Genomic DNA, 15038 nt, shown 5'->3' on the forward strand with positions numbered 1-15038 from the left:
AGGCTTTTGGGAAACCCACCCCAGATTAGTTTACATGACATTCGCACTGCTAATAAATGTTATTGCTTGTACTGCATAATAAAAAAAACTTTTTATGCACCAAAGTATCAACTCATTTTTATGCAGTGTGATAACGTAGCTGGCTAAATTAGCTAATGTTGTTATACTATTAAATAAAGACGAGTGATGTCACATGACCGTTTGTCACGAGCGGATGAAATTTACCTTGTTGACCTGGGGACGATCAATCAACAAAATCAAGACATGCGTACTTTGGATTTATGTAAAGATTTGGAACATCAGATAACCAAATGAAGGGAGACAAATAATATCAACATATAATATCACAGCATTGCTGAATTCCTGACTCTGATTGGTCAGAAGAATTTTCTATAACAGCAGCTCTGACACTAATTTAAATCACAGAATTATATTCGCATCCCTGTTTTAATGCATTTAATCATTTCTATAGTAACGACTCATTCACAGGGACTTGCCTGTATGGTCGAAATGTCCAAGGCTAATAATAAACAGATTAAAACCATGTTGTACAATCACTGATATGGTGACACTTTCTGTAAGGAGTCTCCAGTATCAGAGTTTTGTAAGAGTTTAACTAAGGGAAAAGACTTAAGGACAGAACAGTCTGCAATTTCTGGTGTGTTTTTTTTTTTTTTGTCAAAAGAAAACGAGAGCTCGCCGATAACAGGTACTAATTTGTCTCGCAGACGTTCTATGCGTTCAAAAAAAAGCAACATTACTTATTGTTCATTAATACATTTAAAATCATTATTATAATCAATCAATCAATCAATCAATCAATCAATCAATCATTACTCGAACCACAGGATTAGCCAAACTGAAAATGCGAATTCAGAGCCTAATTTACAAAAACAAAAAACAGTCTAAATAATCATTCTTTACTATACATTTCCATTCAGCTAAAGGGTAACACACAATTTAAATATACTTTGTTTTTGTAAAATATTTCCTTCAGGAAAAAAAAAAAAAAAGGAATATATACATAACAATAAAACACAACTGTAGGAAAGCTGATTTCTTCTGGAGGGGAAAAGTACCTGAGTCTGAAAAGTGTGACCAGGAAAACAAACACACAAGATAATCAGGATCAAAACAATTCTTCACATTTAGACATGTGCCGATAAGTCCACACCCGCACCATTATTATCGTGAACACTTCAAAAATGTTGTCAATGACATGAATTTACTTTAGTGGTAATTAAGTTGGAGCGTTTAGATTTAGCTTGCACCACGTGTAATGTGCTAGCTAGTTAGCTATGGTCATGACTACAAGAGGTAACGTTGTTTGTTTGAAAGCGCTCGTTGCTTCTAAGAATACATTTTTCAAATCAGAATTAATCTAAAAACAATGTATAATTTTTTGAAAAATGCACTTACAAAGCTTACCTCAACTAACGTTTTCTTTATAGTCGTCATTCCTATGGCTACATTTAGCTAGCTAAAGTTAAAGCTTTACTCATTACTTAGCGAGCTAGCGCTACGTTACAAGACTGAACTCTGTTTAAGAACACTGTCCAATAAGAACAGGTAAACATAATAATAATAAATGAGATCACGTCGTAGGCTTGAATAAAACATGAGACAATCGTGATATGAAAATCGTTAAGTCGTACCGGCACATGGCTATTCACAAACAGCTACGCTTTACGCTTTCTAACTTACAGCCCTTTTGGAACCCTTCAAAATGCCATTTATACAATTAAATAAATAGATAAAAATACACTCCAGAAGCCTTGCTAACATTCATTACAGTCATCATTCTTCACTGACTGATCCAGAATAATGATATAAACAAGAAACATTGTTAAACATACTGAAAAAGTTTTGCGTCGCGTACTTTCTGGATGATTAAATGAGGAAAAAATAAAAAAAATACAGTAGCATACAGGCATGTGCCGACATTAAGCATGTGACTTTCCAAATCGCAAAACCTGCTCATCCTTTTAATCACTGCTTCCCAATATCCCTACCATACTGTACTGGTATCAATGTTATGGTTCTGAATAGCCATTTTAGATTACATGCGTACTATGCATTCACCAGCCACTTTATTAGGGACACGTGCTCATTCATGAAACTACGAGGGTACATCAAAAAAGTTCTCGGCCTCACCCGGAAACAAGGGGCGTAACTCCCATTCTGGGGTCTAACCGTATACTATAAAGCCTTATATCACGGTCCACAAAAACTCAAATGAAAGAAGCAATCAAAGGGGAGGGGAAAAAAAAAAAAAGAAAGGAAAGCTTCGAGATGGTGTACTGTTGCTCCAGGACAATGCGCCTGTCCGTACAGCACAGGTGGCAGTGACGGAAGCAGCCAAATGTGCCTTTGAACTGTTGCCCCGTGTACCTTAGTCACCCAACCTGGCACCGTCTGACTTCTATCTGTTTCCCAAACTGAAATCCTACTCGCGTGATCGCCATTTTCAGAGTGATGATGAAGTCATTCCTGCTGTTGAGGAGGATCAAGATGTGACCACCTTCCACGAAAGGATAGCGAAGCTTGAACATCGGTGGACCCAGTGCATTGAAGTTAAAGAAGACCATGTCGAAAAATAACGCAAGAACAATCTTCCTCCGGTGATGTTTTCCGAGTGAGGCCGAGAACTTTCTGAAGCGCCCTCGTATCCAATTAGCCAAAAATGTGACACCGGAACAGCGCATACAATTATGCAGCTACAAGTCTTCAGTTAATGTTCACATCAAACATGAGAACAGGGGTGATTCGGACCATAGCATGGCTGTTGGTGCCAGTTTGAGGATCACAGGAACTTCTGATCTCCTGGGATTTTCACACGCAACAGTCTCCGGAGTTTACAAAGACTAGAGAATGGTGCGAGAAACAAAAAACATCCAGTGAGTGGCAGTTCTGTTGGCATGAACGCTTTCTTCATGAGAAAGAATGGTCAGAATGATTCAAGCTGACAAGTAGTAACTCGAATAACCACTCTGGATAACCGTGATGAGCAGAAAAGCATCTCAGAAAGTATAACCCTGAGGTGGATGAGCTACAAAAGCAGAAGACTACATCGGATTGTACTCCTGTCAGCCAAGAACAGGAAGCTGAGGATAAACTGAGGACAGGCTCACCAAAACCAGACAGCTCAAGATGGCAAGGCAACATTATCCCCCGCCCCCAGTCACTGGAATACGTTTTTCTTTATGATGTTTGATATGAACATTAACTGAAGCTCTTGACTTGTATGTACATGATTAACTGCATTAATGACCGGGTGCACAAGTGTTCCTAATAAAGCAGTTGGTGGATACTTTTTTTTTAAATTAGCACAAACCAAGCTTAAACAAATGTAAAATTGAAGAAAATAAATCCGAATTAAAACAAAAGTATAATTAAATAATAATATCTTACGGAATAAATATAAAGTTGCCTCTACTGACAATTTATTGAAGTATTCACAATAATATTCTCATGCATTTTTAAATAACGCCGCATGTAAAATAAACAATGATCAGCACATGCCGGGTTAATGAAAGGGAAAATCAACTAGTGATTGAGGTTTCGATTTAAACCGTTCTGTGCCTTCGTGGAGAATTTCACAGTGCATATAAACAACAAAAACAAATGCACGAACGCAAAGCACTTAATGCTAAACTCGTTTCCAGATGAACCAAACAATTTAGGTTCATTATTGCACAACAAAAATAGAAAAGAAAGTTACATTTCATCGTACGTTAAATAAAGTAGAAAAAGACAAGGGCTTCGTCTCAAATTGCACACTACTAACTGGATGTACTAACTTCTCAATTCCTTTGCTGTTTCTGAAAATTAAATCGAAATATTTTCTAGCATGGATACGGAATACAATAATAAGCCCGAATCTAGCAAAAAGCATGGTCTTAACACTTAAATTCATTCTTCAATTCAATTTTCCCTTCTCCTGAACTGATAATCCGACTCGCAATTTTAATTTTACACTCTTATCCAAGCCAAGAGACTAAACATGCAAAACCTGCATAGTCTGCGTTACCTAGATATCGGACTCAACTCTGCGACTTCAACAGGGTTATCTAGAGTCCTTTTGTACACGACGCTCGCCCTGAAAGGGGTGGGTGCGCGACAAAAGCATGCGATTTGAGACACAGCTAAGAACCAAAAATTGAAAAAAAAACAAACAAACCCCAAATTAAGACTCATTGCTTAATCCGGCATCCTTCTGGAGTCAATCCTGACTGGGTGTTTCCGCCTTTAATTCTTGACGTCTTTTGCTTTGATTGAAGCCGTTTTGTTGGTGTCGTAATGCTGGTCCTTGAGTAAAAGTTCACGTTCCTCCGTTTTCAGTCCGAGGCTTAAGTTCAAAGTTTAAAAAGTGCTAATGTACGTCAGCAGGAACTTCTTTCTAAACATGTCGTCAAGTTCAGCATCAACATGTATCGTCTGCACAAAAAAAAAAAGAAAACACACATTCACATGTTGACTGATCATTTACCGTATGTACAATGTACCACTGGTACCAAGTGTGTCACATGAACTGCCAAATCTTTTTTATTACAGTTTATGTTTAAACAGTTCTGACTGCAAAGTTGAATTCTGGGTAAAATTGTCCATTTCTGTTGCTGTTGGAGCTTTGAGATGTTTCTCTGCTGCACACACACACACTGTGCATCCTGCGTATAAATGTTTTGCCAAGAAGGAAAAAAAAAGTGCGTCCAACGTTTTATGATTCCGGAGATTGCTGAAGCAAGTGAACGATAATATCACGTGACCACTGTGGGGCGTTTGACCGACTTTTAATCAAAACAAGTCGGCATGGGTGAACACGGCGGACTCCGTTCTCCCGCCAACCAAAAGCCAGCGGAAAAGAAAAGGAAAGCCTGTACTGACTCATCCCACGTGACGTCACGACAAATGCGGCTGCCATTTTGGACATGAACTACCAGTAGTCTACCACAGCCAACAACGAGGAACGACGGCGAAGCATCGAAAGGAACATAGCCATCAAAGAAAGTTTTTACTTTCAGCAAGACTTCCATCATGCCATTATATTGTTGTGCACCTGGATGTAGTAACCATCAACACACAAGGCAAGGTTTATCATTTTATCGGATCCCGACGGAGAAGATGGATAGCCACCATTAACAGGAAAGATTGGCAGCCCTCGGCATACCAGCGCTTGTGTAGTGACCACTTTGTTGGAGGTAAGACGAATAAAATTAGCCAGAAAAGGCATTACATTGCTGTTAACATTCTGTGGCGGCGAGTGTGTAACCAAATAGGCTAAAATAACCCATTGTTACCTTTTTGTTCTTCTGTAGTAGCTATTAGCTAACGACATTAGCTAACATTGTGTTCCTTTGCTGTTGGTAGACTGTAGGACAGATCAGAGGTAATGTCCTACAAATAAGTGTTCAAAACAAGAGGAACATGTATTTGTCTCTTAAATCCAGGCCGTTCCCTGTAATCTGTAACGACGGTTGGAGAAAGTAATGGCAAATAGTGAGTGCACAAACCATAGAAGGTAAACTGTACACAGCGCCAGGGCAGTGTGATGGTATGTCTACTTTTAGATTGTGTTAGCTTATCAATGAACACACTCGTCACTCGACGAGTTTCACGTCTTTACGACGGACACTTAAATGTGTGTTAGGTATTATTGTTGCAGTCTAAGCAGTCATTGTAGCAGCTAGATGAGCGAGAACCGAAAGGGTCTGTGCCATAAACCGTTTCTTCATGTCCAAAATGGCGGTCGCGTTTACGAAGGTCACGTGAGTGGGAAGGGTCAATAGACCCCTTCGCAGTAAACGTCATTCATACGAAAGCGGAAATTGCGTGCGCAGCCTGGACCCAAAAAAGACTCAGAAATGCCTAGTCATTGTGTTGTCGGGTGTCAGAATCGTAGCAGTGATGGGGTTAAAATGTACAGAATTCCAGCAGGATCTCACCCATTCCAAAAAAATCGCCGACGTCTATGACTACAAGCCATCAAACGTGTAGACTGGGATGAAAGCACCATCAAAAATGCGCGGGTTTGCAGCGCCCACTTCATCACAGGTAAGATCAGGCTATTTATTAAATCTTTCTTTTTTATTCTTTCTAGTCTTCGTTTATTGATGTAGCAAAATACTTTGGTAACGTTTGTCTGATTAGCTGGGTCATAGTTACACAATGTAATGAATATTGTTAGCATGTTAACTTAGCTTTGCATGCAATTTTGTTTGTAGGAGAGCTCTCGCTTGACTCAAGCAGTCCAGATTTTGTGCCATCATTATTTGTGTATGCCAAAAATCACAGTTTTAAAGCAAGGATGGAAAGGTAAAATTGTGTGCCCTCACTCTAAATGCCAACTTACGTTGACTGCTCTAACCTAGCTCCCGCCCCGTTCAGTTTCATTTCTGCTCTCTGCCTCTCGCTTTTTACGCAGCTCTGATTTCTCTTAGCTGCACTCTTTACACTATCATTCCTTTCATGCCATCACCTCCTGCAAATTGCTGTTTAGTGTTGGTATTTGCTGTTGTAGCTAAAGCCGCATTGCCATCACATCACTGGCATCATTTGATTAAAACAAAATGAATATGAATGACCCATTGTTAATCAAGTTGTACATGCCCGCACATAACAATCATATGCGTCTAAAGACTTGTAGGCACGAAGTTTTTCGTGGGTGTACACTGAAGTCTTGTCAATAAGGTACGAGTATATATCTGGCCAAAAAACTTATTAACATCGTCCGTCCACTCTTTAATTAAATGCGGATCCGGTAGGCGATGTCCACTTGTTAGAGTTAACTTATTTATGTAGCATTCTCGATCTTGTAACGACAATTGTTTGGCATAATCTGACAGCTCATAATGCCGGTCTATGGGCAGCGCCATTGTTTCTGGGTCCAGGCTGCGCGCGCATCCTGGCAACGGTCGGTTTGTTTACAAACATGCGAAGGGGTCTATAGTGAGTGCAACTGCAAGATAGAGCAAGGTTAAATGACGTCATTTTTCTGGACAGATAACTAAATAGTTCTAGCTAGCGCTTAGCTATCTTAGCTTTAGAATGCATGAGCTCGACTCCACGGGAGCAATCATGGAGTTACGCACCTACTGTTTTGATCTTACAGAGAAAGAAACGATAGCACAAAAGTAGTAACAGAGAAAAGATTTAGTCATCTTTTGTTTCACAGATCTGTTCACAAACGTCAACCACAAATTACATCCCTGCGACTCAAAACTCCCCGAGTCAATATCGATGCAGAGTCACGATGTTTTCCGCGCGTCGCCATCTTATTGTGACGCAGTTCCATAGTCATGCTAATTTGTTAAAGCTTTTCATGTTCAGCTGTTTCCGTCAGGCCATACTGTTTACCTCAAGAGGTCGGAAAACAGTCTCAAACTGGAGAAAAGCAACCCTCAGCATATCAAAATGATCACGTCTCGTCCACGACATGGTTCTTATGAGCCATTAGCTTAGTAAACTAGACCCACCCACCTAGCGGCCAAAAATATTTTTGCCTAGCGAGTGGGTCTAGCCTCGCACCATATAAACAAAAACATCCCGGGCATCAAATCGTGCCCGCCAATCACAACGCAAGGTTTTTGTTTGGATTCTTTGGGCGGGCTTTTGCAGGAGTGACGGCAAAGCTGCGCGACGCTGGAGAAAGCACAACAGGAAAGATGGCTACGGCTAGTGAACGGCTCGCGTTTGACTCCGCTTTGGAATCAGTTTTAGAAGAATTAGACTTGGAGTTTTCGTTGAAACATGAGCAGGAAGAGGCTCTCCGCTCATTCCTTTTCAAGAAGGACGTTTTCGCTGTTTTGCCGACCGGCTATGGCAAAAGTCTGATCTACCAGCTGCTCCGCTCGTAGCCAAAAGGATGGGGCTAGTTTGTGCAGTACGAAGAATTAATAAACAGCTTTGAAACATTACTTTTTGATTGTTTCTTATTTTCCCGTTATTTTAAATTTAAGGGAAATTATTTCACCAAACACCACTAAATAAAAACTCTCAAAAACAGTTGAAGCAAACCCTTGAAAACACTTGGAAAAAAAAAAATGTGTATGTGGTACAGACTCCAAACTTGTGGTCATTATCTCCAAACTTCTTAATATCTAGAACCTGTTTATTAATTAATACGCATTTTGAAAAATTATTTATTTCAAGGCCTCCCCCACTGCTTTCTGTCGCTCTGACTACGTCACAGTCACTGTTGCGCTGATTGGTCAGAGCGTTGGCCTATACGCACAGAGACAGTTTGAAAGACAGCGGGTTGTCCCTACCCACACCCGTCGGAAATGTCTACGGATCGAGGCCAGACTAAATATTCACATTAGTCTGGCTTGCCAGGCTAATGAGCCATAGCATAATAAAAAAAATGGAAAATTCCAGATGACTTTGCAGTCAGCACCTTTAAGCATTTTTTTTTAAACTACAATATCATAAATCACAATAAAAAAAAAAAAAAGACAAGTAACTTTTGCAAATGTTATGCTCATTTGCTCAATGTTATGTTATTTACCTCAGAAGTCGGAGCTGGGAATGATGTCGCACCCAAGTTGACCATGTTCCAGTACAAGAAGTCGGAGGTTTTTTTTACTTTTTAATTAAAATTTCCACTTCCAATTATTTTTTCCCCCCACAGGGTGGGAAATGTGCTCTGGCTAGGTTAGCGATAGCAGATAATAACGATGCGATATGCAGTATTTTGGGTATACAGACACCGTAGCAACATGTCCGCAGATAGAAATTGGACAACGCTGTGTCTATGACTGATATAACGAGAAACAAATAAGACAGAAGTGCTAATAAACAAACAGTCTATTACAACAGCTTTCACTCTGTAGCTGCATGAAGCAGCCATCTTGCATATTGAGGTCAGGATTTGGCGAGGGTTCTCTGAATTTCCGAGTCGTAAAACTGACTTCAGGGGGCGTACAAGCTGAAATTTCCAATCTTCAGAAATTCTGGCTTCCCAGTTCAAATGGAACTCCACTAATAATCTTTATCATAAACTATAATACATACTAAATCGAATATTGCAATTTATACCGCAATGCTGTTGAATTCTTGGATCTGATTGGGCAGATGGTGTTGATTAATTTTCGAGAACAATCAAACCACAAACATTAGTGTTTCCAGAGTAACAACTGATACATGGACTTGTAATGCAGGCACTTCACAAACAGATTGTTCAAGTGTAATTATTCATATAGTGAAGTTTTCTTTTAGGACAGGGGTTTTCAAAGTGTGGGAGAGTCAGCCCCCCCCCCCGAGAGCAAATAAACAACAGCCCCCCCCTTACAATTTTTGTTGTTGCTATACTTAATGTTCCATTCGTATTTAAAAAAAATGGTTGTTGTACACGTTATTTTTTCTTTTACACATTTTAAAAATCTGTGCTTTTTAAAACCTCTTTTTTTTTTATACATTTTAAACATCTGTGCTTTTTTAAAACATCTTTTTTTACACATTTTAAACATCTGTGCTTTTTTAAAACTTATTTTTTTACACATTTTAAACATCTGTGCTTTTTAATAACCTCTTTTTACACATTTTAAACATCTGTGCTTTTTTAAAACATCTTTTTTTTACACATTTTAAACATCTGTGCTTTTTTAAATCCTCTTTTTTTAATACATTTTAAACATCTGTGCTTTTTTAAAACTTATTTTTTACACATTTTAAACATCTGTGCTTTTTAATAACCTCTTTTTACACATTTTAAACATCTGTGCTTTTTTAAAACCTTTTTTTTTACACATTTTAAACATCTGTGCTTTTTTAAAACATCTTTTTTTTTTACACATTTTAAACATCTGTGCTTTTTTAAATCCTCTTTTTTTTTTACACATTTTAAACATCTGTGCTTTTTAATAACCTCTTTTTACACATTTTAAACATCTGCTTTTTTAAAACCTCTTTTTTACACATTTTAAACATCTGTGCTTTTTTAAAACCTTTTTTTTTTACACATTTTAAAAATCTGTGCTTTTTTAAAACCTCTTTTTTTTTTTTTACACATTTTAAATGTGTGCTTTTTTTTTTTTAAACATCTTGTTTTACACATTTTAAACATCTCATAGCATCGTTAGCTAGCACCTCTTGGCAGACAACACACTGTGGCAGTGGAGCATCTTCAGATCCAGTCCATGAAAATCCAAACTTTAAATAATCGTGGTCATACTTCCTTCTTTTTTTGCTTGGCCCAGACTCTGTCTCTTCACTCACTGGAGCTTTAGGTACTAAAAATCGATCCATTTTGTCTCTGGCAAAGGCTAGCTGAAGTTCGCTAAATGTCCGCAATAGTAATTTATTCTGGTTTATTTTTCGTCACGTTGCGCCCCCCCTGAAGAACTCTGGCACCCCCTAGGGGAGGCGCGCCCCACACTTTGAAAAGCCCTGTTTTAGGAGATGCTGATTGAGCATTTTGGAATGAGTCTCCAGCGTCAGTGTTTTGTATAAAAGATAAATCCCTTAAGTGTTACATGTTCTGACAGTCTTCATTAGGAACAAGTGTAATAAACAGGAATGTTCCCGTTTCGTTTTGTTCTGATAATCCCTGACATTAAATGTAATTATAGCAGTAATGTTCTCACCATGATACCACCATTTCGTCTTCTTTGGGTTTTTGTTACATGTCCTTACATAAAAGGAGTTATCAGGAGGCCGTCTCTGAAACAAACAAGTGAAAACAACTTTAAAGGAGCAGTATGGGATATTTACACCACTAATAAGTTCAAGTGTCTAATTTTTTGGCCAGGGAAAAAAAAAAAAACCTGAAATAAAGAACCTGCTGTGATTTATTGTAGATCAAAGTATTTCTGAACCTGTTTGCTTGTAGTGTTTTTTGTTTCTTCACTGGCAGGATGGTACCTTGATAGGGATTACCTTCATACTGTCAAAACGTGGATGGAAATGTCTCCAAGCCACATTTAAAGCAGATTCAAATCTGATATCTCAAACCGCAGGAAGTCTGAGACTAGGCTTGTGTAATATAATGATTTAGAACTGTATGTACACTATATTGCCAAAAGTATTTGCTCACCTGCCTTGACTCACATATGAGCTTAAGTGACATCCCATTCCTAATCCATAGGGTTCAATATGACGTCGGTCCATCCTTTGCAGCTAGAACAGCTTCAACTCTTCTGGGAAGGCTGTCCACAAGGTTTAGGAGTGTGTTTATTGGAATTTTTGACCATTCTTCCAGAAGCGCATTTGTGAGGTCACACACTGATGTTGGACGAGAAGGCCTGGCTCTCAGTCTCCGCTCTAATTCATCCCAAAGGGGTTCTATCGGGTTGAGGTCAGGACTCTGTGCAGGCCAGTCAAGTTCATCCACACCAGACTCTGTCATCCATGTCTTTATGGACCTTGCTTTGTGCACTGGTGCACAGTCATGTCGGAAGAGGAAGGGGCCAGCTCCAAACTGTAAAAACAGTCTGCATGCCTAGGTGCTTGATTTTATACACCTGTGGCCATGGAAGTGATTGGAACACCTGATTCCGATAATTTGGATGGGTGAGCAAATACTTTTGGCAATATAGTGTATGTGTGTTTAATATATACAGTGGCATGCAAAAGTTTGGGCACCCTTACTGAAAATGTCTGTTACTGTGAATAGTTAAGTGAGCAGAAGATGAACTGATCACCAAAAGGCATAAAGGTAAAGACGACATTTCTTTTCAGCGTTTTCTGCAAGATTTGTGTATTATTTTTGCTTTGTACAACTGGAGAGTGAAAAAAGAAAAGGAACACCATGCGAAAGTTTAGGCACCCTAATGCATTTGAGTTCTCAGGTAACTTTTACCAAAGTTCCAGACCTTAATTAGCATATCGGGCTGTGGCTTGTTCAAATTCTTCATTAGGAAAGGTCAGATGATGCAGATTTCAAAGCTGTATAAATTCTCTGACTCCTCAAACTTGTCCCTAAAATCAACAGCCATGGGCTCCTCTAAGCAACTCCCTCGCATTCTGAATAATAAAATAATTGATGCTCACAAAGCAGGAGAAGGCTACAAGAACGTAGCAAAGTGTTTTCGGGTAGCTGTTTCCTCAGATCGTAATGTTATTAAGAAATGGCAGTTAACAGAAACAGTGGAGATCAAGGTGAGGTCTGGAAGATGAAGGAAACTTTCTGAAAGAACTGCTCGTTAAATTGCTAGAAAGGCAAATAAACCCCCTGTTTGACTACAAAAAACCTTCAGAAAGATTTAGCAGACCCTGGAGTGGTGGTGCACTGTTCTACTATGCAGCAACACCTGAACAAATATGACCTTCATGGAAGAGTCATCAGAAGAAAACTGTTCCTGCGTCCTAGCCACAAAATTCAGCGTCTGAAGTTTGCAAATGAACATCTAAATAAGCCTGATGCATTTTGGAAACAAGTCCTGTGGACTGATGAAATCAAAATAGAACTTTTTGGCCATGATATGTTTGGAGAAAAAAGGGTGCCAAATTCCAGGAAAAGAACACCTCTCCAACTCTGAAGCATGGGTGTGGATCGATCATGCTTTGGGGTTGTGTTGCAGCCAGTGGCACAGGGCACATTTCATTGGTCGAGGGAAGCATGGATTCGAATAAATACCAGCAAACTCTGGAAGCAAAATCACACCATCTGTAAAAAAGTTGAAGTTAAAAAGAGGATGGGTCCTACAATAAGACGATGATCCAAAACACACCTCAAAATCTACAATGGAATACCTCAAGAGGCCCAAGCTGAAGGTTTTGCCCTGGCCCTCACAGTCCCCTGACCTAAACATCATTGAAAATCTGTGGATAGATCTCAGAAGAGCAGTGCATGCAGGACAGCCCAAGAAACTTGTAGAACTGGAAGCCTTTTGCAAGGACGAGTGTGTGAAAATCCCCCAGGTAAGAACTGAAAGATTATTAGCGGCTACAAAAAGTGTTTACAAGCCGTGATACTTGCCAAAGGGGGTGTTACTAGGTACTAACCATGCAGGGTGCCCAAACTTTTACTTCAGGCCCTTTTCCTTTTTTGTCATTTTGAAAATGTAAAAGATGAAAATAAAAAATAGTTTTTGCTTAAAATATAAAGGGAATGAGTCATCTTTAACTTTATGCCTTTTGGAGATCATTTCATCTTCAACTTGCTTAACTGTTCATGGTAACAGGAATTTTGACCAGGGGTGCACAAACTTTTGCATACCACTGTGTTTATATATATAAATAAATAAATACACACTTGCATGTACACACCGGACCATCAAACCCCTTCCAATGCACGATGCCTCTGAACAATTCAGGATGCGACAAATAAGAACAGGAAGTGAGGAACACAGTTATTTGATGATTTGAGCAGATCTGAATATTCTGCATGATCAGCTTTTAAATCTGGCTAGTTAGCATTAGTACCCCTCAGCCCTCCCTTACGGACATCTATCACTCCCGTCTCACCCACACAGCCATCAGCATCGCTGGTGACACCTCCCACCCTTCACACTCACTCTTCAGCCTCCTGCCCTCAGGGAAAAGGTACCGGAGCCTCCAGGCCCGCTCCATAAGATTACTGAATAGCTTCATCCACCAGGCTGTCAGGATGCTGAACTCTGTCCACTACCTACCCCCTGCCCCTGGTCTGTAACACATTCATTCACACAAGAAACTCTCTCTCATCCGTTTGCACATCACACTACAATCATTTGCATTACTGCTGTATCTGCTGCTATTGCTCATTTGCACTACTGCTCAAATACACCTCATAAGCTACTCTTCAAAGCACCTTCTCCGTTACAGATATTGTGCTGTATTTGCACGACTGCTATTTTGTACATTGTTTGATTTTAGAGTGTATTTTTACCAATATTATCTATATTTTATAGTTTTTCTTAATATAAATATATTTTTATCTGATTTTGCAAATAAGGCGAGAGAGAAACGGCATTTCGATTCTCCTATATGTCCTGGATATATAGTGAATTGACAATAAAAAAATCTTTAGCTACGAGTGTACGTTAAAACCTCATCATGATATAATCCAGACACAAGATGCATAAAATGACGATGTGTAATCCGACTGGTCTAGAAACACAGTCTAATCTGAATATCATGTGCTTTCCCCACTACAACATGACTGCTGTTTGGTTCGTAAAATCAGTTCCACCAGAATCCTGCCAGTCTTGAACCACTGTGTCACCATGACAACTCATGACAACTGAATAACTACATAAAAAAAAAATCTAAAAAAAAAAAGACTGAACGCGCAGTGGCTCCATGTCAGTCAAACAAGCAGCGATTCAGAATTATAGTCAGTAACAACAACCAGGAAACTTTACACTAGATGAAAGATTTCTTGATTGGTGTGCGTGTGTGTACCTTCTCCTTGCAGCTGGACAGCATGCTGATGATGCTGAGACACACTGACTGGACAGACAGTGCTGGTGACCAGTCCTCTGTTAGAATGGACAGGCAGATGTGGCCGTTGCTATAAATATGAGGATGGACAGGAATGTTCTCTCCTGTAAACATTACCTGTACACACACACACACACACACACAGGTGAAAGAAAAGGTTGGAACGAGATATGTAATCAAAAATCCAATGTATCGAAGATACATTAAAATTAACCAATAATTTAATATGATTGATAAATATTTCAATGCAATAGTGGGCAAATACTACTGTTTCATACATTTAGAATGACACACAGGCCACACCTCTTTTCCTGGGCCTGACAGTTATAGACACCACACCCCTTTTAACAAGACTGCCAGAGACGGGCAGCACTTCACTGAGCCTGCTTGGAAGAGGCGACACCCCTGACATGTGGATTAACAAGCACATAGGCCACTCCTCCTTCACAGACACTGCTAAAAAGAAGCCACACCCCTTTTAATAAGAGTGCCAGCAACCCCTTCACTGAGACTGATAGGATGAGGCCACACAAGCACATAGGCCACGCCTCCTTCACAGAGACTGCTAAAAAGAAGCCACACCCCTTTTAATAAGAGTGCCAGCAACACCCTCACTGATACTTATAGGATGAGGCCACACCCCTTACATGTGGATTAACAAGCACATAGGCCACTCCTTC

At 39.5% G+C, this 15038-nt stretch overlaps 1 protein-coding gene across 4 annotated transcripts in view; it reads right to left on the reverse strand.

Moving 5' to 3' along the window:
- Positions 1–265: 265 nt before the first annotated feature.
- The window catches only part of ube2wb (ubiquitin conjugating enzyme E2 Wb), a 38644-nt gene continuing 23871 nt past the window's right edge, over positions 266–15038 (reverse strand). For 3 of the 4 annotated variants that reach the window (XM_060899954.1, XM_060899955.1, XM_060899953.1), the window contains exons 4-6: positions 14320–14475; positions 10581–10656; positions 266–4437 (exon numbers count right to left, since the gene is read on the reverse strand). In XM_060899954.1, the coding sequence (XP_060755937.1) occupies positions 4424–4437; positions 10581–10656; positions 14320–14475 (246 nt within the window). In that variant the 3' untranslated portion in view covers positions 266–4423. Of the gene's footprint in view, positions 4438–10580; positions 10657–13451; positions 13583–14319; positions 14476–15038 lie in introns of those variants that run through there. The other variant, XR_009650690.1, reaches the window with a different exon arrangement.

This window comes from Neoarius graeffei, chromosome 19, assembly GCF_027579695.1.
Source record: "Neoarius graeffei isolate fNeoGra1 chromosome 19, fNeoGra1.pri, whole genome shotgun sequence".
In the NCBI taxonomy this organism is placed as follows: Eukaryota; Metazoa; Chordata; class Actinopteri; order Siluriformes; family Ariidae; genus Neoarius; species Neoarius graeffei.